Source organism: Leuciscus leuciscus (genome assembly GCF_965113295.1).
Source record: "Leuciscus leuciscus genome assembly, chromosome: 5".
Lineage (NCBI taxonomy): Eukaryota > Metazoa > Chordata > Actinopteri > Cypriniformes > Leuciscidae > Leuciscus > Leuciscus leuciscus.
The window spans coordinates 8,361,351-8,389,306 of NC_138729.1; the positions used below are offsets into that span (position 1 = coordinate 8,361,351).

Consider the following 27,956-nt stretch of genomic DNA (forward strand, 5'->3'; position numbering starts at 1 on the left):
CATTTTGAAAACGTAATTCCTTTTGTGGATCCTCTTGGTCTTTCTTCATGTTTCTTTGACAAATATCAGTGTCTCAGTCTCACGCACGCTGCACGTGAGTTAACCACGCCTACTTATTTATATGTCGCGGTACAAGGAATAAAAAAAATCTGTTATGGTTGACATTTTCTTCCGCGGTAACGATATATACCGTCATACCGCCCAGCCCTACTTATGTGGTAAATAAAGTTATGCTAGCTTATTTAGCATCTAACTTATAAGCTTGCTATCTACTAGATGAATACATTTGTATGTGATATTTGCAATTTAATAAGAATAAGAATAAGAATCTTTACTGTCAATGTACATCAAGTATACAATGAAATTGCAATGCTCTACGGCCTGTGCATAATAAATAATAAATATAAAAATTGTTAAAACAATATATAAGAAATATATAAAAATATAAGAAATAGAGACTACAGCTCACTCCATAGTGTACACATGTATTATGAGTTCAGTGTCCTGATGGCCCAAGGATAAAAACAGTTTTTCAGTCTGTTGGTCCTGCACTTAATGCACCTGTACCTTCTGCCAGAGGGCAGGAGGTTGAACAGGTGCTGACCTGGGTGTGAGGAGTCGGCAGTAATAGCCTTAGCTCTTCTGAGACACCGCATTTAAACATTTAATAAATATATTTCCCCATAATATCATCAAAACTTACTTCACTTTGTTTAGTCCACAGGCTCAAATGTGTGCCTTCAATAGTCTTGTGCTTTGGGCTTCTGTACATGTGATGGAGGCATGCACAGTGCCAGTAGGGGGTGTGGTCTCAATAGCCATGCAGTAAGCAGTGTGCTATGTGCATGTGATTGAGGAATGTCATGGATATTCAAGTGTATTTGAATGGCATCTGTTTGTTTTAGTCAAGATTATGCTAAAATATACTTTCCTCAACTATATTTTAAGTTCCCTATGAAGAGCCAACCTTCAACTTTGAAAATTCACAGTTTATTCCCGTTTATTCCCATAAATTCCTGTTAATTCCCATAAATTCCTGTTAATTCCCTTAAATTCCCATAGAAAGTTTCCATCTTTGAAAATTCCCAGAATTTTGCAACCCTAGTGCTGACCATGTCCATCCCTTTATGACCACAGTGAACCCATCTTCTGATGACAATGAGTTCTCTATACTCAAATGGCATCTACAGTCAGAACTCAATCCAATAGAGCACCTTTGGGATGCGGTGAAATGGAGAATCACATCATGGACGTGCAGCCGACAAATCTGCAGCAACTGTGTGACGCTATCATGTCAATATGGACCAAAATCTCTGAGGAATGTTTCCAGCACCTTGATGAATCTATGCCACGAGAAATTAATGGCTCATCTCCACCGAGTGGTACAGTACGGTACAGTACGATTCGGGACGGTAAACCCTGATCTGGCTTGTGTTTCCACAGCCAACAGTACTCTTAATAGGTGTGGTATGGCAGAAAGTAGCGATCAACGTCAATCTCAAGAAGAAAGTGACAGTAAACAACAATGGAGGAAATATAACAGGTCTTGCTCTTGCTTCTCGGTATGTGGCTGTTCGTCACAAGACAAAAAAAACATTGTGTTGCAACAGTATTGTTTTTCAACTGTATATAAAAAAAATGTCTCCTCGTGTTGTCATTCCACTAACAAGTGCCGATTCTCTGTCAACCAATCAACACTCTGCAGTGAGTCTCGCTCCACCCTTTATGTACCGAACTACTGTGCTAGATTCCCCAACGGAAGGGTCCCAAAAAAGGTCCCAAATTCACAACTTCTTACAATCGAAACGGAAATAATTGCGTATTGTACTGTACCATACCGCTCGGTGGAAACGAGCCATTAGGCAGTCCTGAAGGCAAAAGGGGGTCCAACCCGGTACTAGCAAGGTATAGCTAATAAAGTTGCCGGTGTGAGTATGTACTGGCTATAGTTTTCTTTGCTGTAGGTTAATAATCAACAGAGGGCATCAATAATCCAATATTAAGTAAAAAAAAAATTGAGAAGAAATCACAGGAGTTCTTGTCTCCTGTAACAGAAAATACAGCAAAAAATAAATAAATAAGAAGGAAACGCTTTCATTGCAGTGTTTTGCACTTGAGGCCACAAAGGTACAGAGGTAACGTGTGAGAAACAGCATTAGAAACGGGAAAAAAGGAGAGAGAGTGTAAGAGAGATTGCTTGTAGCATATTGCTGGAGGGAGAAAGCCGGTCTAGTCTGAATACTAAGCAAAACAGACAGCAGCAGATGCTAGCAGCAGTCTGTTGTCTGGGGAAATGCCTCCCACACGACAACAGAGAACAGAGAAAAGAGCACAGGCAAACGCAGGCCAAAGGAATCCCCTTAGAGCACATCATACCCTGTTACAAAGAGGACTGGGAAAAATCGCTCACTTTATAGACCCTATAAAAGGCGGGCTAGAAGGGGGGAAGTGTTTTATGAAGTAGCCCACTAGCCACAAATACTTGGATTTTTGCATTTGTCTCACATGCTCATTCCTGAGGCGGGTTCTTGCTTCTTACCTTGGCTTTGTTGATAGTGCAGTGCAGAGCATTGTTCTCCTGATCATACAGAAGGCTGAAGTCCAGAGTGCCGAGCGTAGCTGCGAGGAAACAGACATAAAAACATCAACAAAACAGTTCATCTACAGGGCACACCACAGCACATACTGTATGCAATAGCAATTAGCAAGCTGTTCAAACCATATTTTGCTCCTCCAGAGACCATCTGATGTCAACTGTACATAAAAAGGCAAAGTGCTTTCTCAATCTGGCAAGCTTTAATTTGAATTTGATTGGCTATCAGGGCTGCACATGTTTTTACAAAGTACCAAACTGCTACAACGAGCACTTCTGATCTGTTGAGTTTTGTTTGAGGTACTTATTAGTAATTTAACTAGATATCAACAAGCAGAACTGTAAATTTCACTTTGAGTTACACTACAGTTGAAAGGTTTGGGGTCAGTAAGATTAAAAATACTTTTATTCAAAAGGCGCATTAAATTGATCAAAAGTGACAGTAAAGACATTTATAATTTTACATTCTTTCGATTTTTCTATTCATCAAAGAATCCTGAAAAATTGTTTCATTGTTTCCACAAAAACATTAAGCTGCACAATGGTTTTAAGCATTGATATTAATAAGAAATGTTTCTTGAGCAGCAAATCAGCATATTACATCATGTGACCCTGAAGACTGGAGTAATGATGCTGAAAATTCAGCTTTCATGACAAGAATAATTATATTTTAAAAATATTTAAATAAAAAAGTTTTTTCTGTAGTTTATCATCACATAAATGCCGCCATAATAAGCACAAGAGACCCCCCCCCACTCCCAGACACATAAAAAAAAAATTGTTTATAGACCTCAAATTTTTTAACGATAATGTGTCTGTGCAATTGGTTTAGTTGAAAAGAAACATTTTCCACTAAATTCAGTGTCAGAACAACAGTTCACATAGACTGCTGCAACATTTTTTTAATTAACTTTAATGCTCACCAGTCAATGATTATACCAATGATTTCTAATTTACCTAGCCCTTAAACAATACAAACTGTCAATTTTGAAAGACATTATGTTGATCTTTTCCCATTTAAGTGACTATTCTTCACCAGAATGAACTGCAAAGTAGATTTGATTGCGACAGTCAAACGTCCTGTTATTTAAAACTAAAAAGGCTGTGATTTCCTGAAATTGAGTGAGATACAAAGAAAAAGGATGAGAGAAATTTTCCTTTTCTCTTTTGAATTTTTTGGACCTTTCCTATTCCCACTAAGTGTAAAGTCAATACTCCAGTAGGGTCACGGCTCTGAAAGCGAACCTCCCTGCTGATTCTGCTTCGTATGAATGCGGTCATGAGGATCTGAGTCACATCTCATATGGACTCCTAGCAGGTGGCCTTCAGCTCCATTCTGCAGAGAGCATCTTGAGTTCAAGGGCATTAGACTAGGGATATCACCATCATGGTTTTTGTGCTCCCGAGTAATTGACAAGAATAATTGCAAAAAAAAAAGTAGAGATAAGGTTAGAAAGCATGAAGCACGTGGTGTCTGAAGTCTGAAACAAGACGCAAACCATAGTGCAACAACGTCTCAGACAGTGTGATGGCAGATAAAAATAATTACTTTCGAGTGATTCGTTACAAAAGTGCGCATCAAATATGCTAAACACGGAAACCTGGTTGTGTTTGTTACGCACTAGAACTGACCTCATTCATTCATGCATATATATATATAAACATACTTTCAATTAACTTTAATTTTGTAAGTTACCTGTATTTTTTATTATTATTACTTAATAAAAACAATCCAACAGGAGTTTGATTGATATTATTTGGGAATGCACAATGACAAAAAAATTATCTGTTTTTGCTAATTAACTTCCCCTTTTGTTGTTTTCAGATATGATTCAGACACACACTGACTTTGGCCCAAGGTTTGGGGACATTTAGGTTTCAAAAGCACATAATTGTTAACCATGCAAGAAAAAGAAATGTTAATTATGATTAATTAAAAAAACGACTACACTACTGCACCCCGCAACAGCTGCTGCTGCAGTGAGCCATGATGTAGGAATGCTTTTGTTGGACCTTAATGCCATACGTCGTCCTCCCGCTTGTGTGGATGTATTCTTATATGATAAGAGAAATCAGTGGGATTAAACCAGGCCTGTGTTTAATTACCTAAACTGGTACCAGTAATGCGTGACTTCAATCTCTAATGCAGAGAGCACTGCCATCAGTGAGGGGCTTTTCTCTTTCGCAATTACAATTAATTGTATTATCTGATAGTATTTTACCTATGAAGGCTACGAATAGATTATCAGTGTGAATGATGGACACAACAAACATACTGGTGCAATATTCATACTACAGCAAAATAGAGCTGTCAAACGTGTTTGAAGTGCTAAATATGATTTTGGCCATAGATAGATTGATAATGAGAGTGACAAGTGAATTCACTGAAAAAAGGGTTGGATTTACATGATTTAATCGTACATCAGTTCCACATGAATCAATAAAGTAACAATTATAATTTGTTCACTTAACTTCAACACACACACATACATAAACATATATGTATACACACACATATACATACACACACATATACATATATACACATATACATATATATATACACATATACATATATATATATATATATATATATATATATATATATATATATATATATATATATATATATACATACATATACACACACACACACATATACACATATCAATATCTATATATCTATATATATACACATATCTATATGTCTATATATCTATATATCTACATATCTACCTACCCCCACACACACACACACACACACACACACACACACACACACACACACACATATATATGGCTAGAAATGGCTGAGATTCACTGGGGGATTATGCTGACTAGTTGGGAATCTTTTCTTTTTCTTTTTTTACTTTCAGTTACTTTTCAGATATATTTAAATATAAGATCTTCTATAATCTATAATAACATTAAACATATTTCATATGTCCTGCAAACAATGTTTTCTTAATTATCAATACAGGCACATGAAAGGTCAACAATGAATTGTGTGTGGCACAAACTCTTCATTCAACAGAATCTCTGCTTGGAGATAATTACCTTTTTAATTTTGGCGAAATTAAAGAAACATCGTGTAGGAATCTGCATATATGGTGCATGCAGAATTGAACCGGTCACACAAACATTTTAAATACATTTGTCCTCAGGTTAAAGAAAACTGTAGAATGTTTTGGATTCCTTAAAAATCAACTATTATTAAACATGTTTAAAAATGAATCCAGTTTTAAGAGAAAGGGAAGCTAATGTTCATTCTAAAAATCATAATTTGTATTGTATGTGCATTGATCAGTGTTTATATGTGAGCAAAAGAAAATAGGATTGAGAGAGCGAGACCAAACTCTGATTTAGTGGATTGGGTGGAGTGAACCCAACTGGAAAGATTTTGACCGAATAGCTTAAATGAGGATGAAAGAAGCCCCAACCAGTTTACAATAATAATAATGAAACAATCCTCACAAAACATAATCTTTATATTTACTATTATTGTCTGTTTCTATGGTTACAGCATGGCTGTCACAGGGATTGACTGCATTTTCCTGTGCATACAGACATTATTCGATTCGCTCCTGTTGACTTTTGTGTGTATGAAACAATTTGAGTCACAGCTGTTGGTAAATACAGACTGTCTGAATGTAACTATAGAAGAATACAGAGAGAAAGTAAGAAAAATGTGTGGTAGAATGTAAAATGGAAGGGTAGCAGGATTATCCATCTATTAGCATTAACTTCAGGCCATGCTGCTATATGTTCACATCAGCTGAAGAGCAGCATTACACAAGCTCACTCAACCTGTAATCATACACACACCCATCACTTAGTTTCCCACTCTGGACCACTTTACACTTCAACAATGTCCACCTCAAGTGCATTTTCCATCGGCAAATTTCGATTGAGAGAGAAGGCCAACCTGCAAAAACACGCCTTGACAGCCCTCAGCATTTCTGGCCTAAAAGGTTTCATATGATCTACATGAACCAGAATGACTTCATATCAAGGATGATTTCCCTGAAGGATTAAACACAACCTTACAAATGAGATGTCTAACATTGAGATTGCTTTGATCTCAACAAAGTTATTCTAAAATGTTGTCCTCAACACATAAAATTGATGAGCTTGCCGGTGAACAGACTTCTGGGATTATGTTTCCCTGTGGTTAGCTGCCAGTTTCCCAGCTTTTCAGGACAGACTGCATTATGGCCTCTGCCAGTATAGCGGAAGGAAACAAACAGCACTGGAATTAGCGAGAACCAAAATCGTATCCAATCTATCCTTGCCGGTTCTGTTATTTTGGGCTGGTCACATGACCATAGATTGGGCTTGTCTTCACTGCTGCCGTTTAAACTCTGAATTGGATGAAGTGGTAATTAAGGGGAGGAATCAATGAGGATATAAATGTGGACTTAAGAGTCATTATAATTTAATACTCTATTAATTTGCGAAGACTGTAATGATTCACTAACCTTATGATTTTTTTTTTCTGCAAGATAATAAAAAAAAAAATAAAAAAAAAAATCCTGTATTGAATGAACAATCTGAGCCATATCTATCTAATCCAAAAGCGTGTGGGCAGAGTCTCTCTGCAAGACCACAACGGAACGGATGAATAAATCAAAGTTAAAAACCTACCTCTACCTCCTACAACTGTCCTTGATTTTTAATGTTGAACTTTTCTGATTGGTGTTTTGAAACTCCCTTTATCATCTGTATTGCGGTCGGTCTTGTTTTTTTTATATTTTTTATATTTATCCTGTTGTACAGCACAGTGGCCAACTACTGCTGCTTTTATTGTGCCATATAAATAAAAGATGATTGACCGATTGATTGATGTACAGGTACTGTTCTTTACTAATAGTGATAGAATTCTGGGTAACTTTATGGCTTATCTGGAGTGTGGAGCCTGTGATTGCTTAGTTTTGATATATGTGTGACATGAAAGTCCATTAATGGTCTTTTGCTTACTCTGAGGAACTCATTTGTCTTCTCATCTTCTGCGAACCCCCCACACATAGATCTCACAATGCCACTCATTTATGACCAGAGACTCTGCCACCACTCATTACATCCACCTCAATTACGGCCAGTAGAAATATTAGATTTGATGGGCTCTGGTCTCGTCCATTGTCTCTGAGGAGATGCCAATATTGTCAGCACACAGTATATGTTATTGTAAACTTGAGAGTCCCTGGTAGAGAACGGCTGGTCCTGAGAGGACGTTTGCTGGTATTTGCAGTCTCATGAACAACAGTCCACATGGGCACATTTTATCATAAAACAAACTAGAAAGCCATCAGAGTTCAAGGCTCAGGGATCGTTTGGATTTTACAGGAAGATAAAATGCAAGCTGACATGAAGGGGACGCAGTCCACAGAAAAGTCCTGGAGTTCAGATTACAAATATACCTACAATCCAACTGACTATTTGCTCTCTTTATGCTGTACTCAAATATACGGCTAAATATGAGAGAATCTTTCATTTAATAGTGGTTTGTTATTACAGACTGGAAGTGTGTGATGGTTCCTGCTATCTATTTGTTTCTAATGGAAAATGTGTGACAAGTTTATTTCATTTAGACATATTACATAAAAAAAAAAATCGTTTTGACCTTTACTGCAAATGATAAGCCAAACAATACAAAACACATCCACACAGAAAGAAAGCTCAATCATTATCCTGTGTTTCAAATGAATTTCTGCTGTTTTTTCATTATCGCTCATGTTCACCAGGGTATTCTTACAAGCCTCTAAAATTTCCCTTGTCTTCTCAAATTTATTCATTTCACTTTCACGCAATTCAGAGAAGAGATTCATGCTGATGAGATTTAAAATACACAACTGTCGGCAATCATTGCGAGATCATCTTTAAAGATTCCTTTAATTTGTGTGGTCAACCCAAATAACAGCATAACAGCAAGGGGAATTACATAAGTAATAACAGTACACTTCACTTGTACTCTCTGAAGAAGATATGAGTGAATGGTGTTTGCTGCAAAACCGACCAGCACAATGCTGAGGGTTCTGGGTGGGTGCTATACGGTTGCTAGGGTGTTCCTCACACATTTCCTCAAAAATCTGCACAATTTAAGGTCTCATTCATGTTCATAGCACAAACGATGTGGGACAAGTTTGATAATTAGGGTAATACACTGCAAAAAAAAGAAAAAAAAAGAAAAAAAAGAGTCCCTGTTTGGATTTAAATAAGCAAATGCTTAAGAGTCTCTGATTGGATCATTATTGCAGTGATTATGGTGTTTCTAGCATGTTATATGTTTGGCAACAGTTATTGATGGAGTGTGTGTAGCTTTTCATTTCTTAAACAACCAGGAAGACCATATTCCAGGATGACAATGTCAAGATTCATCAGGCTCAAATTGTGAAAGAATGGTTTGGAGGGAGCATGAAGAATCCTTTTCACACATGAATTGACACCTCTGAGTACAGACCTTAAATTCATTGAAAGTCTTTGGGATGTGCTGGAGGAGACTTTACAGAGAGCTGGACTCTTTCATTGTCAATACAAGATCTTGACCAAAAGCTGACCAAAGTACATCTTTGATGGAAATAACATCACAGCATTTATTTCCATCGAGAGGTGAATCAATTTTGGCCGGGCAGTGTTGTCTAACAATAATAATAGTGATGCCTGACTTATCTAGCATCAGTAATTAAAAAAAAGTGAATTAAGGCTACTATCAGTAACAAATATTTAAAATAATACTCTGCCCTATTAATAGATTCATTGAAATGTCCAAAAATTCAATCCAAGAGAATGGACCCTTTTCACAGACTGTGATGAGACATTTCCACAGTTATCAACAATGCAAATCTAATAAAGTTTTTCATATTTAACATTTATTTTTATTACTACACATTTAAAACGCTAAACTATGTGCTATATTACCCTGGGAGTAGATGACAAAAAATTCATTAATGCTGCTTTGAGGGTGTTTTTTTATTTACAACAGCGAATTTCACATGATTCTCTCTTCTGACTGCTGTAAACAATCTCTCTGTATTTTTCCTGTTTTTCCTGGGCTTGTTGTTTGGGTTTGGTTCATAAGTGAAGTTTATGGGGATATAAAGTGGGCACAATATTTTGGTCTTGTTTACAACAAAGCATTTGGATTTATCTCTGTTTTAGTATGGCCTTGTTCTTGTACACAGTTTTTCCACCAAGGTCTGGCAACACGAATGAGTCAAAGCTCGTACCACTTTCCCAGTGATTTTCTTGCACCGCACACACATCTCTGAGAAACACATCTCTGATGCACGTTTAAATATACACACTGCGTATAATAATTTTTAAACGCGATTGTCACTACCTGTATTGTTTGGGAGTCAATTTGGTTGTAGATTGCGGTTGTCACTCTCGTAAATTACTGAGCTGTGTGTGTACAGAACGGGATTAAGTACTAAAAGGTGACCTGACAACTTAATTTAACTGCAGTGTGTATGTGGCCTATGACGACTTCCGCTTCTGAGAACGCCGGAAATGTGAAAAGGGCAAATTGAACATAAAAAGTCATTTGTAAAGAAAATAAAAAGTCAGTTATTTTTTAAAGAAAGAAACAAACAAAAAACAAAACTAAAATGAATAAAACGAATCTCACATATTGGGTATTTTTCAAATATAACGTTAATGCAGTTGTTAATATATTTATAGAGAGACAAGAGAGAGAGAGAGAGAGAGAGAGAGAGAGAGAGAGAGAGAGAGAGAGTTTGATTTGTGGCAGGGTCCCACTGTGAGTTCAGTCAGGCATCCATTAGTCTTGCTCTCTCTATCAACACCCTGAGAGACAAAGGTCTGCTCAAAGGCTCGAACGATTTTCTTATTGATGGCGAGGGCAGCGCAGGAGATGAACAGCAAATAACTGAATTAAACAGTACGGATGAGACACTACGGTGAGATTGTCTTTTTTATGATACATGTTGCCACATGTGGGTATTCATGAGTCTATGAAGAAACAGCTACTCTACAGAAAGCAAGCTAGCCATATGGACACAGAAAGGAAGCGTCCAATCCTTGCCATAATACCATCTCTTATCTCTTGGACGTGCTAGCGATCAGTGTCCTTGTCATGTAATTGCCCTACCAGAATGGATGGACTGACATGCACTTTGATGAAAGGTTAGATATGTGCTCGGGCTGTAAGATAAGCCGGACACAGCTATGGTGTGACTGACCAGAGGAGAAACACGTCTACGGATCACCCAATGACCGTCTGATGCATTCACAAAACCGCCCGAGCTACAAGACAAATAGGACGTTTGAATCTGGATATCACTTCACCTGGATATGAAGCTGTGTTTACAAAGTAGTGGGTTGATATATTGTGTGTGGTTTTGAGGAAGAACATTTCTACAAATTTTTTTGTTTGATTTGTTTTCTGTACAGATGCCTGCAGACTGACACTGCCGAAAACATAAAAAAAAAAAAATCATATAACAAAAGCTCTTTTCCCCATGTTGGTCTATTATTGCAGTATTAACCATTTAAAATATCTCTGCACCTAAACAACCTGTAAAAACAAAAAGACTGAAGTTGGCTACTTTACATGTTGATGAGACAGTCTCCTTGTGTTAGTAGTCATTTTTTTAATGTTTGTTAAAGAAGTCTCTTATGCAAAGCTGCATTTACTTGAGCAAAAACACAGTAAAAATGTGAAATATTATTACAATTTAAAATAACTTTTTTATTTTAATATAGGTTAAAATGTAATTTATTCCTGTGATCAAAGCTGAATTTTCAGTCTTCAGTGTCACATGATCCATCAGAAATCATTCTAATATGATGATTTGCTGCTCAAGAAACATTTCTTATTATTATCAATGTTGGAAAACGTTGTGCTGCTTCATATTTTTGGTGGAAACAGATGACAGATTGTTCGAAAGAACGGCATTTATATGAAACAATACGAATATTTTTTACTGTCACTTTCAATCTATTTAATGCTAAATAAAAGTATCATTTATTTAAAGAAAATAAATAAATAAATCTTACTGACCCCGAACTTAGTGTATGTGTGCAGAGATAGAGTGGGATTGCATGGGATATAATTTTAATTGAATGGGATGTCACCTGTCACCTTGTGTCTGTATGTAACTCAGGCAATGAAAGAGGGCCTGACAAATTAGACTAGACATAGAGTACAGAACATAGCAGTGTTGATAAAGCTGCAAGTCATTTTTGTTTATGCTGTGCTGTCTGATATGACAGCTGTCTTGGATTTGGACGGACACCTAGTGGTGTGAATTTAGCATCATAACATCATAGAAAAGCAAAGGCTTTAAAGTCGGCAAATCAAAATAGACAATTCTTATTTGTTTTAATGGACTATTGCGGTATTTATTAAAAATATTTTGTGCACAGATAAATCTTTGTAAAAATTCACATGCCCTCATAGTCTTTAATAAAAAAACTCCCCCTCCCTCTTGCAGCAACATCTCTTCTCTGATGACACGTCTACTGGCGTGGGGGCGGGGAAACCTGTCACTCACATGAGATCGACCAATAACAAACCACAACCATACAATGAACCAATCAATTCCCCATGGACAAAATTAAGTCCCACCGCACATTTTAACTTGCTCATGAATAAACATCACAATAGAGAAAAGACTATCACAACTTCTGTTTCACACATTTATTAGGCAACTGATCTGAGTCTTCATCTCATGTGAGTGTACTAGGGGTTGAACGACTTCAGATTTTTTGAAGTCGACTGTTATGACATCAAAGTCGAGTCGACGTTGACTAGTCACTCACGTCATTCATAAAAACACAAGAGATGGGACTGCTTTGCAACATGCCCCAATTTGCAATTTATTAGCAGAAAATGATACAGATGCTGACAGACAGTTCATAATATGTTGCAACTTAACGGTAACAATGCAACAATAACTCCCGTTTTAGTGCAAACATTTTTTAGTGATGCATTATGTTGGCATAACAATGCCATTTATGCAAGATGGGCTGTAAGTAAGCCTACTCACTGTCACAGTCCTGCTCATTCACAGTTTTTACTTTTCGATCATGGTTTGCATGTTTAGTGAAGTTTCTAATTGACCGTTCGCAAAGACCCTCCCCCTTTAGTTACTGTTGCTATGTCCGACACAGTGAAATATACATCGCGGAGCAGAGAGGACACTGACAACGTGCTGACAAGACAGGACAGAGCAGGTTACTTTTAATATGTAAACAAAGTCTCAACTTTCATATTTGGTCATTTTATAAAGAAATTTAAACAATAAATACCGTTTTGTGGCTCTTTAATGTGTCGTGACAGATCGCTGTAGAGCCTCTTAAAGCTGCTCATGAACCGATCTTCTCTTCCTTCTAGTTCATTTATAGCATCAAATAAACATGAATGAACAGAAGAAGGAACGTTGTTTTAACCGCGGAAAGACGTCAGTACACAGCGTTATTCAAGTTCAAATCCTCCAACGTTAATCTACTAAGGCCCTGTCCCAAATGGCGCACTTCATGCGGACTTTCGGTCTCGTGGACTTGAATTGCGCGTGCTCGCTGAGTCTACGAGTCCGTAGGCCGTCCCATTCAGCATTTTACCGCTCTGAAGTGTGCTCAGCAGCGCCCCCTTTGTACCCTTGAAGCGGTCTTCCACGAAGCCCGCATAGATGCAGGCTCCACGCACTTTAACTACCCAGGAATCCTTGCGAAAGGCCAATCAGACAACAGATGGGAGGAGATTTCACTCACGGATAATTGTTGACATGGCTGTGAAGAAAATATTACTGTTTTTATGACCTAAATGTACATTTTACCAGTTGTTACCTACAGTTTATACAAACATTATGGTCATCGACCAGTGGTTGATGTCTCAAACATAATAATAGCGTGTTTAATAATACGATCGCATTATGATTCATTAAATAAATAGAACCGAATGGCAGGGCTTTACTGAGTCATATGTAAACATAGTATGAATATTGAAACCTGTAAATTGAAAAAAATATGTTTAAATTATGTTTTAAAATTGTAATCTTAGTTCAAATGGAACATTATGTATTATTATGTACAACTGTATACATCATTTAAATAAGCATGATTTATCTATTGTCTAATGCCCAGGTGATATGCATAATATCAAAATATAGAACTGTAAAATTAGGCTGTGTAGTGGACATGCAGATAAGACGTCGGAGCGCAAAAATGTGATTTCTCCTGTCCAACAACAACCAGACCGTTATTTCCGGCATGCCGATCGAGTCTGTCCCAAAAATACCTCTCAATGCGCCCTCGTGGACTCGCGCCAAGGGCCCTATAGGTCTGCACTACATGACGTCACCAAAGTGTGGACTCTGAGGAAGTCCACAAGTCCGGAGTGTGCCATTTGGGACAGGGCCTAACTCTCCTGACTGCTTTGTCGGACAGAAATGGCGGATTCGGCGGATTATGATTGGTCAGATCGCCTGTCAATCAAACTCCCTGCGAAGGGTAAATTTACTGCTGTCGAGATGATTTGCATTCCTCACTTAACATTAGCGGATGCCTTTTCAGATGAGTGTGCATTGCACTTGTACTTTTGTTGTACTTCAGGACAGACTTACTTTCCAAGTGACATTTTTACAAGCTTCATCTTTAGTGAAGTATTTCCACACACTTGATGGTGACAATCATAGTGTCACATGATCAACGCGACTAGTCGACGTCAAGCTTAAAGCGTCACGGCATTGCATTAAGGTCGACTAGTCGACTAATCGACTAGTCGGTTCAACCCCAGTGTACATGACACCAACACATTAATGTACTATTATTTCTCCCAAAGTGTGATGGCCAGGATTTATGCCACACAAAAATATTGATCAATTTTGCTTTGGTTTAAGATCTCTGATAAGAGTCAGTGCACGGGCTTAGTTGTTTGGCTTAAGGTTAAAACATTAAAACCAGTTAAAATTCCTCTTTGGCTAAAATGTGATTTTTAAAAACATAGCTAAAATTGTCAAAGTTCATTTTGTAATTGAGATGACTTGAAATGTTTAGTACCTGGTGTGTTGTGGGAATGGACCAGCCTCGTGACAAAGAGATTCAAACAGGAAGTTGATCTGTTTTATGGGAATTCTAAATGAGACCGTACCAACTTTGATGTATTAGAGGGGGCATAGGAAAATGTGATGTCTTGGTCAATGTGATTTTTGTTTAATAGAATTATTTTTGAATTAACTAAAATGTATCCATTGCTCAAAATGTATTTAAATGTATTGTGTTCATTCCAGGGTTTGTGTTGTTACTGTTGTGAACATTTTTATGGTTTTGTTTCCCCTTTTTGTTTTCATGGTGCTGGCCATCTTCTATAAATTCAGTGTATGTTTCGTCTAGTGAGAAGAATCTTGTTACTTATTCTACCCTGGAAAGGTGGTGCTGATTTGAACTCTGTCAGTTTGAGAGGCTCAAGCATAATTATGTCCTTTTTGAATACTGGATATTTCCTGTGATGTAACCTGAATGGATTATAATTTTTGGATCTTTTTTTAACTGTTAAAATTTGTGCCTTTTTCGTCTCTAATGAGGCTTGATCACTTTTTATCTTGCGTAAGCAAGATTCAATAAAGACTGTCACAATTGAAGACCACTTTGCTCCCTGTTTTGTGGCGATGGACTAATTTTTTTATGTTGAGATTTGCAAAGGCTCATGGCAGATCCATCACACAAAGTACTATTTATTTCTTTGTAAATGTGTTAAACCTTCATAAAGAGAAGGAAATTACAGATTCACCATTAAGTTAAAAGGGAATGAGTTAGAATATATAGGGGAGGCAGAATATGCAATATAAAACAACAAAAACAAAAGAAACAACAAAGAAACAAACTGTGGACTTCCTGCACTTCTTGGAGAAAACTTGAAATTGAAAAGCCCTGAGGCAATGGTGGTGCTCTAAAATATACAGAGGAATCATTTATAATGGCTTCTGTGTGGCATCTTGTTTATTGTATTGTTTTGTTGATGGGCTACATATGAAGGGCTATAAGAAATGGCCAGGTTCCTCATTTTAGACAGAAACTGTGGGAGTGAAAGTGCAATTCGGTTATCTAGACTGCTCATAGAGAGAAAATGAAACCGTTTCTATTAGATGCTGCTAAAATGTTAATGAATATGTTATTGCTATATATATGTATGTGAATTACTGATTCATCCCACTTAAATGAATAGAAGTTCATACTGATATAATGGGACACTCAAAACAGACACCCATCTGCCTTTTCCAAAGGATGAAAAAATTCCTAATTTTCTACTGCAAAGTTTATATTTGAGTGAATGAGAGATGGCCAAGAACAGCAGACACATCCCGGCCCTTCTTCTGTTGTCTGAAGCATGTCTGCAGTCTTCTGTCCTCCATCGAGGAATTGATGCGTCCCCACGCCCTGCACTGCTGATAGAGGTCTAATAATAAACGTCTCGGGAAGGGCAGACCAATGAATCAAAGAATGACATAAGACCGTCTGCCAAGAATAAAAAGAGAGTGGGATTCCATAGGAAAGAAAAATGACTATATATTTCAATTGTTTTTCCGAAGCAAGAGCAAACGAGACATTTTGCTTAAGCCAAAGTATGTCTTCCAGAGTTTTAGAAGAAATCTCAAAGTCATAAACAGTACTCAGATTGGCAAACATAACATCTGCATTTCAATATGAACACTTCTCGTCAACCTTTTCCATGACCAAATGATATGGGCAATGCAGCTAATCTGGATTTGCTTTTGTGATGGCACTAGCATTTTTTTTTTTCACCGCACATCAGACTATTATTTGTTGTCTCATCATTTCAAATCGAGGCTCAATGGAAAAACGGGCCTCTAGAGTTTTCGCAAAACTCTAAAAACTTACCTATACATACAATTCACTTCAGTTTCTGAATTTCTGGCTGAAATGAACACTAGTGGCAGTGAAACCAACAACTTTTATTCCTTTTCACACAATTTATGATTATCGGATTATTGAGACTCATTTTCCCGCGATTCCTTGCACTTCCTATGCAATGACGTAAAACATTTTTTTTCCATGATTCACCATTATTATTATTTTTGTTGCTGTTTTTGCCTTTATTTAGATAGGTTAGTTATAGAGAGGACAGGAAGTGAAGTGGGAGAGAGAGCGGGATGGGATCGGGAAAGGATGACGAGCTGGGACTTGAACTTGGGTCGCCTGCTACATGTCGAAGTGTTGGCTATTGGCTCCAACGATTCACCATTATTTGTAAACGAAAACATTTTAATGTTTGCACCACATAAGCAGTTGGTAGCTCATCTTATGCAGCATTGCACTTGCAATGCAGAGCGTTTAGGTACGAGTCCTGTTAAACACGGGTCACAACAACCGATAAAGAAATCAAAGACTTGTAGAAACATGCTAAAATGGCATGGATGCTTCAACAAATGTGTTTTTATCTCACATTGTCTTTTGTTAACACTATTGTTTGGGTTAAGGGTAGGAGGTAAGTTATTTTCAAATGCCTATAAAGCCTTTTAAACCCTTTAGCGGCACTCACTGAACATTTCACTTTGAAAGTGTTTTGAATTGTGCAAGAACAACATGTAATATAATTTTTCAGAAATGTCACACTTAAAAAATAAATAAATTATAATGAGCCTGGGTAACTCCGACTGGAATGAAAAACAAAAACTGTGGTTGGTCACTTTACATGTTGGTCAGATGGTCTCTTTCTGTCCAAGCGGCATTTCTTGATCAGACTAAGCTGTGAAGTGGACAAGTCAAGACATACTATGAGATATTATGGCTGTGGAAGGAGTTGAATAGATTGACATGGATGCTGTGTACACTATAACAGCATCTGTGCATTTTCTCTTCACTAAGCCTGGCAATTTAGATAAGTCTCCATTATCAACCATGACATTTGTCTTGCCATCAATCTCTTCTATAGCACTCCAGAAATGTAGCTTAGCAACACATTGTCAAATAAGCTGTGTCCGTTTCATATTCCCCAAATATATATATTACAAGATTCATCAAAAAGCCGAAAAAAAAAAAACCCTGAACCATTTTAAAGACTCCCAGCAAATAAAAAATACACAGCAATCAAGATTCGTCAGAAATAACAAGTAACCTTTTATTGTGTTTAAAAGTGTGTGTGAAATAACAGCAGCCCCTCCACTTCCTCAGCAAACATCTATCTATCTGTGGAAAGTGCATCTGTAGAGTGCTTGTCAAAATAACCTTGAATCATAAAAGGCTTCCAATCTGTCAAATTACAGCAGAAAATAAAGAGGCCATTTCTAGAGCTATGGCTCTGTGGTTTCAGACCAGGAGTGTTTGTGTGTCCTGTCGGGAAAGCAGAGAAAGTTTGTGTGTGTGTGTGAGTTTGTGTGTGTGTGTGTGTGTGTGTGTGTGTCAGAGAGAGAGAGAGAGAGAGAGAGAGAGAGAGAGAGAGAGAGAGAGAGAGAGAGAGAGAGAGAGATGATTAAAGAGGAGGGAACCAGATGACTTCCCCCCTCCTTTAGTAAACATTTCTGAAAAAGACAATTAGCACCGGAATCTTTTATCACTCAGCCCAGCCGCAGCGATCGATACAGATTAGCTGTATTTATATAGACCTGTTTTCCTTTTTTTTTTTTTTTTTTTAGAAATGTGGCCAATATACTATTTGCCACTAACTGGGAAAATTAAATTATGATATACACCGGTCAGGCATAACATTATGACAGGTGAAGTGAATAACACTGATTATCTCTTCATCGCAGCACCTGTTAGTGGGTGGGATATATTAGGCAGCAAGTGAACATTTTGTCCTAAAAGTTGGTGTGTTAGAAGCAGGAAAAAAGTGAGTTTGACAAGGGCCAAATTGTTATGGCTAGACGACTGGGTTAGAGCATCTCCAAAACTGCAGCTCTTGTGTGGTGTTCCCGGTCTGCAGTGATCAGTATCTATCAAAAGTGCTCCAAGGAAGGAACAGTGGTGAACAGGCGACAGGGTCAAGGCTCATTGATGCACATGGGGAGCGAAGGTTGGCCCGTGTGGTCCGATCTAACAGACGAGCTAGTGTAGCTCAAATTGCTCAAGAAGTTAATGCTGGTTCAGATAGAAAGGTGTCAGGATACACAGTGCATCGCAGTGTGTTGCGTATGGGGATGCATAGCCGCAGACCAGTCAGGGTGCCCATGCTGACCCCTGTCCACCGACGAAAGAGCCAACAGTGGGCACATGAGCATCAGAACTGGACCACGGAGCAATGGAAGAACGTGGCCTGGGGTCTCATTTATAAAAATTTGCGTAGGATCCTTACTAAAAGTGTATGTGCGTCCGAAAGCAAAAAATGGCAAAACACAGCATGCCACAGGAAAAGTGTTCAAAAGCATCACATCCACTACAAATATTTCTATTTATTGAATAGAAAAAAATGCTGTAACTTCTCAGCAATGATTTCATGTCATTTAAGTGTTTAACTTAACTTGTTGTGATCGACTTTTGACACTGTCGATCACAACATACTTCTTGACAGGCTGGAAAACTGGGTGGGGCTTTCTGGGATAGTCCTAAAATGGTTCAGGTCATATTTAGATGGGAGAGGTTATTATGTGAGTATAGGAGACCATAAGTCTGAGTGGACATCCATGACATGCGGAGTCCCTCAAGGCTCAATTCTTGCGCCAATCCTGTTCAACCTGTATATGCTCCCAATGAGCCAAATAATGAGAAACAACCAAATTGCTTACCACAGCTATGCAGACGACACACAGATGTACTTAGCCCTATCGCCTAACGATTACAGCCCCATTGACTCCCTGTGCCGATGCATTGATGAAGTGAACAGTTGGATGTGCCAAAACTTTCTTCAGTTAAACAAAGACAAAACTGAAGTCATTGCGCTTGGAAACAAAGATGAAGTTCTCAAGGTGAACGCATACCTTCACTCTAGGGGTCAAACAACTAAACATCAAGTCAGGAATCTTGGTGTGACACTGGAGTCAGACCTTAGTTTCAGTAGTCATGTCAAAGCAATAACTAAATCAGCATACTATCATCTGAAAAATATTGCAAGAATTAGATGCTTTGTTTCCAGACAAGACTTGTGCATGCTTTCATCACCAGCAGGGTGGATTATTGTAATGGACTCCTCACTGGCCTTCCCAAGACAGTTGCAGCTCATACAGAACGCTGCCGCTAGGATTCTGAGCAGAACCAGAAAATATGAACATATCACACCAGTCCTCAGGTCTTTACACTGGCTCCCAGTTACATTTAGGATTGATTTTAAAGTATTATTACTGGTATATAAATCATTCAATGGCCTAGGACCTCAATACATTGCAGATATGCTCACTGAATATAAACCCAACAGATCACTCAGATCATTAGGATCATATCAGCTAGAAATACCAAGGGTTCACTCTAAACATGGCGAGTCTGCTTTTAGCTATTATGCCAGCCACAGCTGGAACCAGCTTCCAGAAGAGATCAGATGTGCTCCTACAGTGGTCACATTCAAATCCAGACTCAAAACACTTCTGTTTAGCTGTGCATTTACTGAATGAGCACTGTGCCGCTGTTCGTCCGACTGTTTGTACTGTACTGTATTTCATTTTATTTTTCTAAACTGTTTTAATTATTCTTATTTCTTTTTATTATTTAAAGGGATACTTCACCTCTGGAAAAATGAATGTGTATTTAAAATAGGTCATTTATGTAGAAGAAATGTGAAATTATTTTTGAATTTGGAGCTTTCTAGACTGAGAAAAGCCAGAAAATGTATTTTTGGCTTATGTGGATGAAAGACAACAACTCCCAGAATGCACTTGCTTCGCTGCCCTAGGAGGCCACTCCCAAGCCGCGCCTACCAGTTAGAGAGCGCAGTTGAAAACAACAAGGCTACTAGTGAGACTCTGACGCATATGAATCACTCATCCGTCCATAAGGCTAGCTACCACCGGAGCTTGAAATTCATTTCACACAAAATGTCTAACGTTAGTTAGTTGGCGAACTCATTAATGAATTACTCCTCATTTGTATTTCTTTCGAAGTGGTGAATTATTGCATGGTTACGTTACCGGGATGTTCAGTCAGATGCGGTGCGAAACTAGGATGGTTCACAACACAAACGTCCGTGTCCTCGTCTGATTCAGAGATTTCGTCCAGGAGAAATTGCCATCGTTTAAATGCTTTGCAGCAGACGGACTCTATCTCTGTGTTCGTAGCGGTTCGTAGTTGCATAGTGAGATCACCGGCGCCACCAGTCCGCCCCCAGCTCGAGCCAGTCTGGGCTTCTCGTCCGCGACAGGCAGGTCTTCTGCCTCGGCTGCTCTTCGCTATGCGGCTTGTAAAGGTAGCCACAAACACCTGATTCGAGCATCAGACTTCCGAAATCCTCTTCTTCTACATCATATTGAGTAACGTTACCCTCCGCTATTGTCATATCTTCACAGCTTGCTCCACAGTGCCTGTTAGCTTAGCTTCCAAACAAGATGGAGGATATTGCTTTTAGTTTCAGAAAGTGAAGTCCCACCCACTGATCTGTAATAGGCCTGTAGCGTGAGCGGGTCCCGCCCCCTGGAATAATGAGGAGCTAGTGTTTGTAGTCTCTACACTTTTCAATGAAATGTGACTTCCTGCTTATTATGACGCAAAATGATGATTTTTACGTCATAATAAGCAGGAAGTAAAACACTTAAATCCTTATTTCTCCCATCTCAGGGAAAAATTAATGAAAAATCCACGTTTATTATAATATATGACTGGGTTTCTAACAATACAAAGCTTAATGCAAATGGGTGAAGTGTCCCTTTAAATTTATTCTATGTAAAGCACTTTGAATTGCCATTGTGTATGAAATGTTCTATATAAATAAACTTGCCTTGCCTAACTCCATTTATGAGGATGGCATATTTAATCTAAATGTTTGTATCAGAAGTAATAGGCTACATAGTACATAGAAATCATTCTTTGATGGGTCAGAGTTTGTGTGCAGGTGCGCAAATTTTCCCGTCATGTTTGTTTTTATAAATCACAACTTGTGCGTTGGACGTGGCGTACGCCTCTTTCAGGGCCTGTTTTGTGCGTACGCAACGGTTATAAATGAATAAATCATGTTTTCTTTTACATCACATGGACTGCCGGGTGCGTGTTCGTTGCTTCCCTGGGGAACACATGGCCCTAGGATGCACTATGGGAAGAAGGCAAGCCGGCGGAGGCAGTGTGATGCTTTGGGGAATGTTCTGCTGGGCAACCCTGGGTCCTGCCATCCATGTGGAGGTTACTTTGACACGTATCACCTACCTAAGCATACTTGCAGACCATGTACACCCTTTCATGGAAACGGTTTTCCCTGGTGGCTGTGGCTTCTTTCAGCAGGATAATGCACCCCGCCATAAAGCAAAAATGGTGCGAGGAGCACAACAACGAGTTTGAGGTGTTGACTTGGCCTCCAAATTCCCCAGATCTCAATCCAATCGAGCATCTGTGGGATGTGCTGAACAAACAAGTCCGATCCATGGAGGCGTCACCTCGCAACTTACAGGACTTAAAGGATCTGCTGCTAACATCTTGGTGTCAGATACCATAGCACACCTTCAGGGGTCTAGTGGAGTCCATGCCTCGACGGCAGCAAAAGGGGGACCAACACAATATCAGGAAGGTGGTCGATGTTATGCCTGATCTGTGTATACTGATGGTTGAATTAAATCCACTAATTTCAGCTTTTCATTTAGAGAACATTTGATTTATATTTTTGTAATGTGCATTTACAAAGGAAGCTATATGATTTAGGGGTGGTTCATACAGGATGTGTTTACACTATACTTTTAATTGTTGGTATATGTACGTACTATGCAACAAACAAATGTCTTTGACTCATGCCGTGTCTCACTGTAACATTCATAACATTGTAACATTAGAAATTAGGGGTCTGACTCTGAGTCAAGTTTTTCAATTTCATTCCATTACTTTAAGTTTATCTGTTTTAATGAACAAAAAAAAATGCTTTTGTTTGAGTGTGTCCTTTCTAATCAAAGAATCCTGAAAAAAAGTAGCATGGATTCCACAAAAATATTAAGCAGCAAAAACCTTTTTCAACATTGATAATAATAAGCATTGTTTTTGAGCACCAAATCATATTAGAATCATTTACTGTATGAAGGATCATGTGACACTAAAGACTAGAGTAATGATGCTGAAAATTCAGCTTCGTCATCACAGGAAGAAATGACAATTTACAATATATTAATATAGAAAACGGTTAATGTGAATTGTAATAATACTTCACAATATGACTGTTTTTACTGTATTTTTGATCATATAAATGCATTTGTGAGCATTGATGAGCAGAAGAGACTTTATTTAAAAACATTAAAAAGTCTTGAACGGTAGTAATTGTTATGATCATATTTGATAAATATCTGTAATTTGTAAATCGCTATCCCGCCAGCTGAAAAGTTTTAAACGATCTAACATTATCAGCCCAGAATTTTATATTGATTCATGCCTATTTTTCATTTCAGTTTATACTGTAGTAAATTGAGGATGTGGTAAAGAGGATCTGCTTCTTGATTAGCATGAGAAAGAAACGTTTATGCTGAGAATCTGAAAAGCTGACAGAGGGCAGTCACACAGGCTGGTATCTGTATCACTCCTCTGAGGGAGAGCAGCGGCACATGCTGTCACACACGGCCATCACACTGACAGCTCTTCAGCAAAACAATCAATAGAGGAGAGCACGCACACACACACACGCAACAACACACACACACACACACACACACACACACGCACGCACGCACGCGCACACACGCACGCACACGCACGCACGCACGCACACACGCACGCACACGTATAATTAAGGCTAATTAGAGTTCAGAAGTGATTATAAGGAGGTTCTTTTGGTTAATACCTGATTATTTCTGTTCATTGGCTAAAGCAGTTCATCAGAAGCACATTAATGAACCCAAGAGCAAATGAGCCTTCTAAAAACACTATACCAAAAAAACATGCAATTTCAATTCATTTAATTTTCATGTTTTCTTTGGATCACATTTTTTTTTTCTCCTAATTTGTAGCGACTTTTCTGATTCAGTTCTTTGCAACACTGTAGTTATGGGGTGTTTTTCTAAAACACAGCATGGTATCAAATAAGCTTAATTTTACCAGATTTAAGTTTTGAAAAAAGTTCAAATATCCATTTAAAAAAAAATCATTGTCTAATTTTTATGATGTATTTTTGGCATTGTCAAAAGAAGAGAGGGGGACAATACAATACAATACAATATTTCTATGCAATTACAAAATTCCATCACTCCCCCCACAAAGTAACTAACTGCATTACTTAAATATGCAATCCAATAAATGCAAATCTTAACTTAAAAAATAAATAGATTATATCGGATAATTTAAAAATATATATTTATCAAACCATAAATGCATACAAAATCAGCATTTGAAAAATGCACTTGCACTGCATCTTGCTTCTAGATATTTTTGTTGTTAAAACTGTAATGCTTTATTTTACAAGTGGCAGAGTGTGTATCTGAGCACATTATAGGCCAGGCCAAGAGAGACCCTTTTCAGCATTAACAGCACATTACAGTAGTGACAGATTCACTTCTAACATTCGAGTTTCTCTTTTCAGGTTGCATTGTGCTTTTTCCACTTGAAGCAACAGAAACAAGGATAAGTGGAGGGTCAAAATTCTCCGGTGCACGATGACACTCACCTTATTCAAAACCTGCTTCTACTGTACTTGTACACCTTATATAAAATCAAATCTCATGAGTAGTACCAGAGGATCACATTACACTTCTAAAACAAGACAAATGAGTTTTCACTTACATTTAGTCGCTCTACAAAAAAAATGTAGCACGAAATCCAGGAGAAATCAACAAGGTATATGAATAATGTATGACCCTTTATAGCTATCAAACGGATATTCACAGGCTTGTCACGTCTCACTGTAGAATGATGTCATGTTACAGCATGGTATGCAGACTTCTTGATTTTCTAATAAAAAAGCCCACAGGTGGCCATGTGTCTCATCAGAATAGACCACAGGCTCAGATTAAACACTACAAATGAATCTTTATTGAGTTTCGCATTATGTCCATATAAGAATCCTGCCTGTTACTCTGGTTATTGGCTTCCTCTGCCTATCTACACACAAAAAGTGATCCACTCATCTCCTTAAATATGATAATAAAGCCAAAAATAGAGATGCCTGCAGTAAATAACAAAGTACTTTCTATCTTTGTCGTGATTTGCCAAGCTGAAATGTATCGCTCAATGGAGAGGCTCCAGTATGGATAAAATCAAGCATCAGATTGTTATCCAGTATGTGGTATCAACAAACACCTGGCAGGACTATTTGGCTCATGACTGTGTTACCTCATTGATAAGCGACTCTGAAGATCTGGCTCAGAGATTTTACAGCTTCAGTCACGCATTACGAGAAAAAAAAAGGATACTGACGCTCTCGGGTAGAAACCTTGTATCTCCACATTTGGTCATTTTGATTTATTTCTCATAAATCATCACTATTGGCCACCCATCATCAGTCTGTGGGTTTTGCAAATATTTAACCAATGAAAAGTATTAAAAAGAGGTTGTGACTAAACCTCGTAACTCCATTGGATCCTCAAACTGTCAGTCAAACTTCGTAACTCTGTCCTGCCTCTATCTTGAATGAAGTGCCGCACACAGATTGAACCATCTTTGCTTGTTTTCAATGCAAGGGTAGATAAAAAATCTGGTTGGCTGAATAATTACAGCCTTTCCTTAACCCTCTGAGGTCGAGAAACGCGCCGATGCGTTTTGCTGGATTTTTTTCACATAGCAGCAACATAAACTTAAATTACTCCGTCATTTATGGTTATACAGAAAAAAGAAATATAAAAAAATAATCTGTGATATTTCTACTTTTGTATGTGTCCACTTACAATTAAATCAAAACATTGTGCTTTTGTAAAATAAAGAAAATAAACAGGGTGTGCGTTCTGCCTCTCCGTCGCGGTGAAATTTTTTTTCTTGAGCACGTCTATAAACTGAAACAAAACTCAGCGAATACTTCTCACACATTTATGAGCCATACACCTTTATACACATTTAAGTGTGTACTTTTAAATGATCGGATTCAAACTGAAAACAAATATTCTCTGTTTAAGTAATTTGTATAAAACCAACAGGATGTCCAGTATCTCAAACGCTTGCTAATTACTTTTTAATTCGACACGCCCACTCGCGCAAAAGAGATTCACATGCAAATCTCCACATGGGACGCGAACGCCCTCGTTACCTCAAACACAAAACACCAAAACACTTCACAAGTCTCTGCTTTTCGTCGAGTTTGGAAGACACGTCTGAGCTTACATTGGATTTACCCCCAGAAGAAGAAGAACGCGATTTGAAAACAAGAAAGATGTAAGGTAAGAAATTCTTACTTATTAGTTTATGGTATTGTTGCATAAACTTCACATTGCAGTTGAACTGTTGCTAGATACTGTATATGGTGAATATTATACTATTTAGACCCGTGTTTCCTGATAAATACTGTTTGTGGATATCTGCTCAAACATAGATATGTATAACCATAATGTTTAATATTTTGGAGCGCGATGGCGTTTGAATGTATCATATTTTGGAGCGCCCTGTGGGTTTGAGTATCACATTTTGGAGCGCGCTGTGGGTTTGAATGTATCATATTTTGGAGCGCGCTGTGGGTTTTAATGTATCATATTTTGGAGCGCGATTGCGTTTGAAAGGAAAAATGCACCAAACATTAGGCTTTATGTTTTTACTATTATCTCATTTCATATCATCATAACGAATGGAAACATTTGAAGTAACATATGATAATCAATATATTTTTCTCTAGCGTAGTTGTTCTTGAAATCTTTTGGAAGATTTAATTTATTGTTATTATTATTTTATGCAGCACTGCGTAGCCTACGCCTACAAGGCACAACAAACCTGGTGTTCATTATATATTGTTGGAAACGTGTGTGTGTGTGTATTCTGTGAATTTTAAAAAGAAATTTTAACCAGAAAAATCTAAAATCTATTCCCAAAATCGTGCAGCCCTATAGTTTCTCTTGATATCATTATGTTCACAGTTTTTTCTTTTTTTTTTTCTTTCAGGGACCAGATGCAACTGAGTCCTGCTGACTTCAACATTCACATGAGTCTCTGTACATGAACATGGTAAAGTGAAAATCAAACACCTTGGAAATTAAAGGTATGTACAATGTTTTTAGGAATGGCACAAAGGTCTCTGTCTTTGGATCATTGTTTTCAATGTGCTCTTTTGTCATTTGTATTTTTGGATTGTGTTGTGCTGTAAATAAATCCAAACAATCTAAAAGCCATTCTTTTTTAAATCTCCTCATTCTTTGTGCAAGGTTGCTCTGAATGACAGGGCCTGATCGCTCCTAATAGGGCAGTTAGGGGAGTGTCTTTGTCTTTCTCAGGTGTTAAAAGCTTACATATTCATGAGATGATCACGCCTCTTCGCATATGGCTTTGTCACACAAAACACATCTTAGAAATTTTAAATCAATATATTGTCTTATCTGAATGAGCAGTCAGGGTGATTTTCACATAGTTTTGGAGCAAATATTCTAGGCTATGTCATACAATTTTCAAAAGTCTTGTGAAGAAATAATCAGTATGGGTTTCATGGCCTTATTTCAGTGAGAATTTTTTTTTGTATTTTCACAAACCACGCATAAATGTCATTATCTCAAAACTACAAACTTTTACATACATGCTGCTGATATATTATTGTAGCAGAGTTTGTGCTGAATACAGTGTAATCAGACTTTAGCCATGAAAATGTCACTAGTAACAGAAAAAAACACAAATGTCAGAGCATGTCAGAACACCTCCATGGCCCAGAAAACAGCTCAGACCTCAGAGGGTTAACTAAAAAAAATACTTAATATATAAAGGCTAATATTTTATGTATTTGAGGAGTGGAGAAGAGCGTCTTAGTTTAGCGTTTAGTCATAGGGCCAATACGGTGTTAAATAGCCTGTGCACTGCACTTTGTTTTTTATAACATCAAATTTTGGCTAAACGACAAAAAAAACAGATGACCCACATAGCTACAATAAACTTATAACCTGTAAGTTGATGAAAACAATGCGATGCATTTACTGTCTCAAATGCGACTGTTCTAATGATGGACAAAATGTGTATGTCTGATGTTCGCTTGTCAACATGCAAGTGTCTGATAAATAAAGACACAATATTAACAATATTAATAACATTTCCTGAAAAGTGGCATTTTTGGAGATACAAGGTTTCTGCCCGACAGCAATGATTTGATCAAACAGGTTTATTGGAATACAAACACTTTAGTAAGATTTACCATCTATAAATCCCTTAAATGTGGTCAAACATA

General features: G+C 37.8%; 1 protein-coding gene and 1 long non-coding RNA gene across 4 annotated transcripts in view; both read right to left on the reverse strand.

Annotated features, from left to right (window-relative positions):
• Positions 1 to 27,956, reverse strand: part of doc2b (double C2-like domains, beta) — a 241,731-nt gene that overhangs the window by 52,725 nt on the left and 161,050 nt on the right. For all 3 annotated transcript variants that reach the window (XM_082170723.1, XM_082170722.1, XM_082170724.1), the window contains one exon: positions 2,540 to 2,619. In XM_082170723.1, the coding sequence (XP_082026849.1) occupies positions 2,540 to 2,619 (80 nt within the window). The remainder of the gene's footprint in view (positions 1 to 2,539; positions 2,620 to 27,956) is intronic.
• On the reverse strand, positions 12,624 to 14,352 carry LOC309499499. The gene is made up of 2 exons (XR_014206274.1): positions 13,985 to 14,352; positions 12,624 to 13,061 (listed from the first exon to the last, which is right to left on the reverse strand). It is a non-coding gene; the product is annotated as an uncharacterized lncRNA (long non-coding RNA).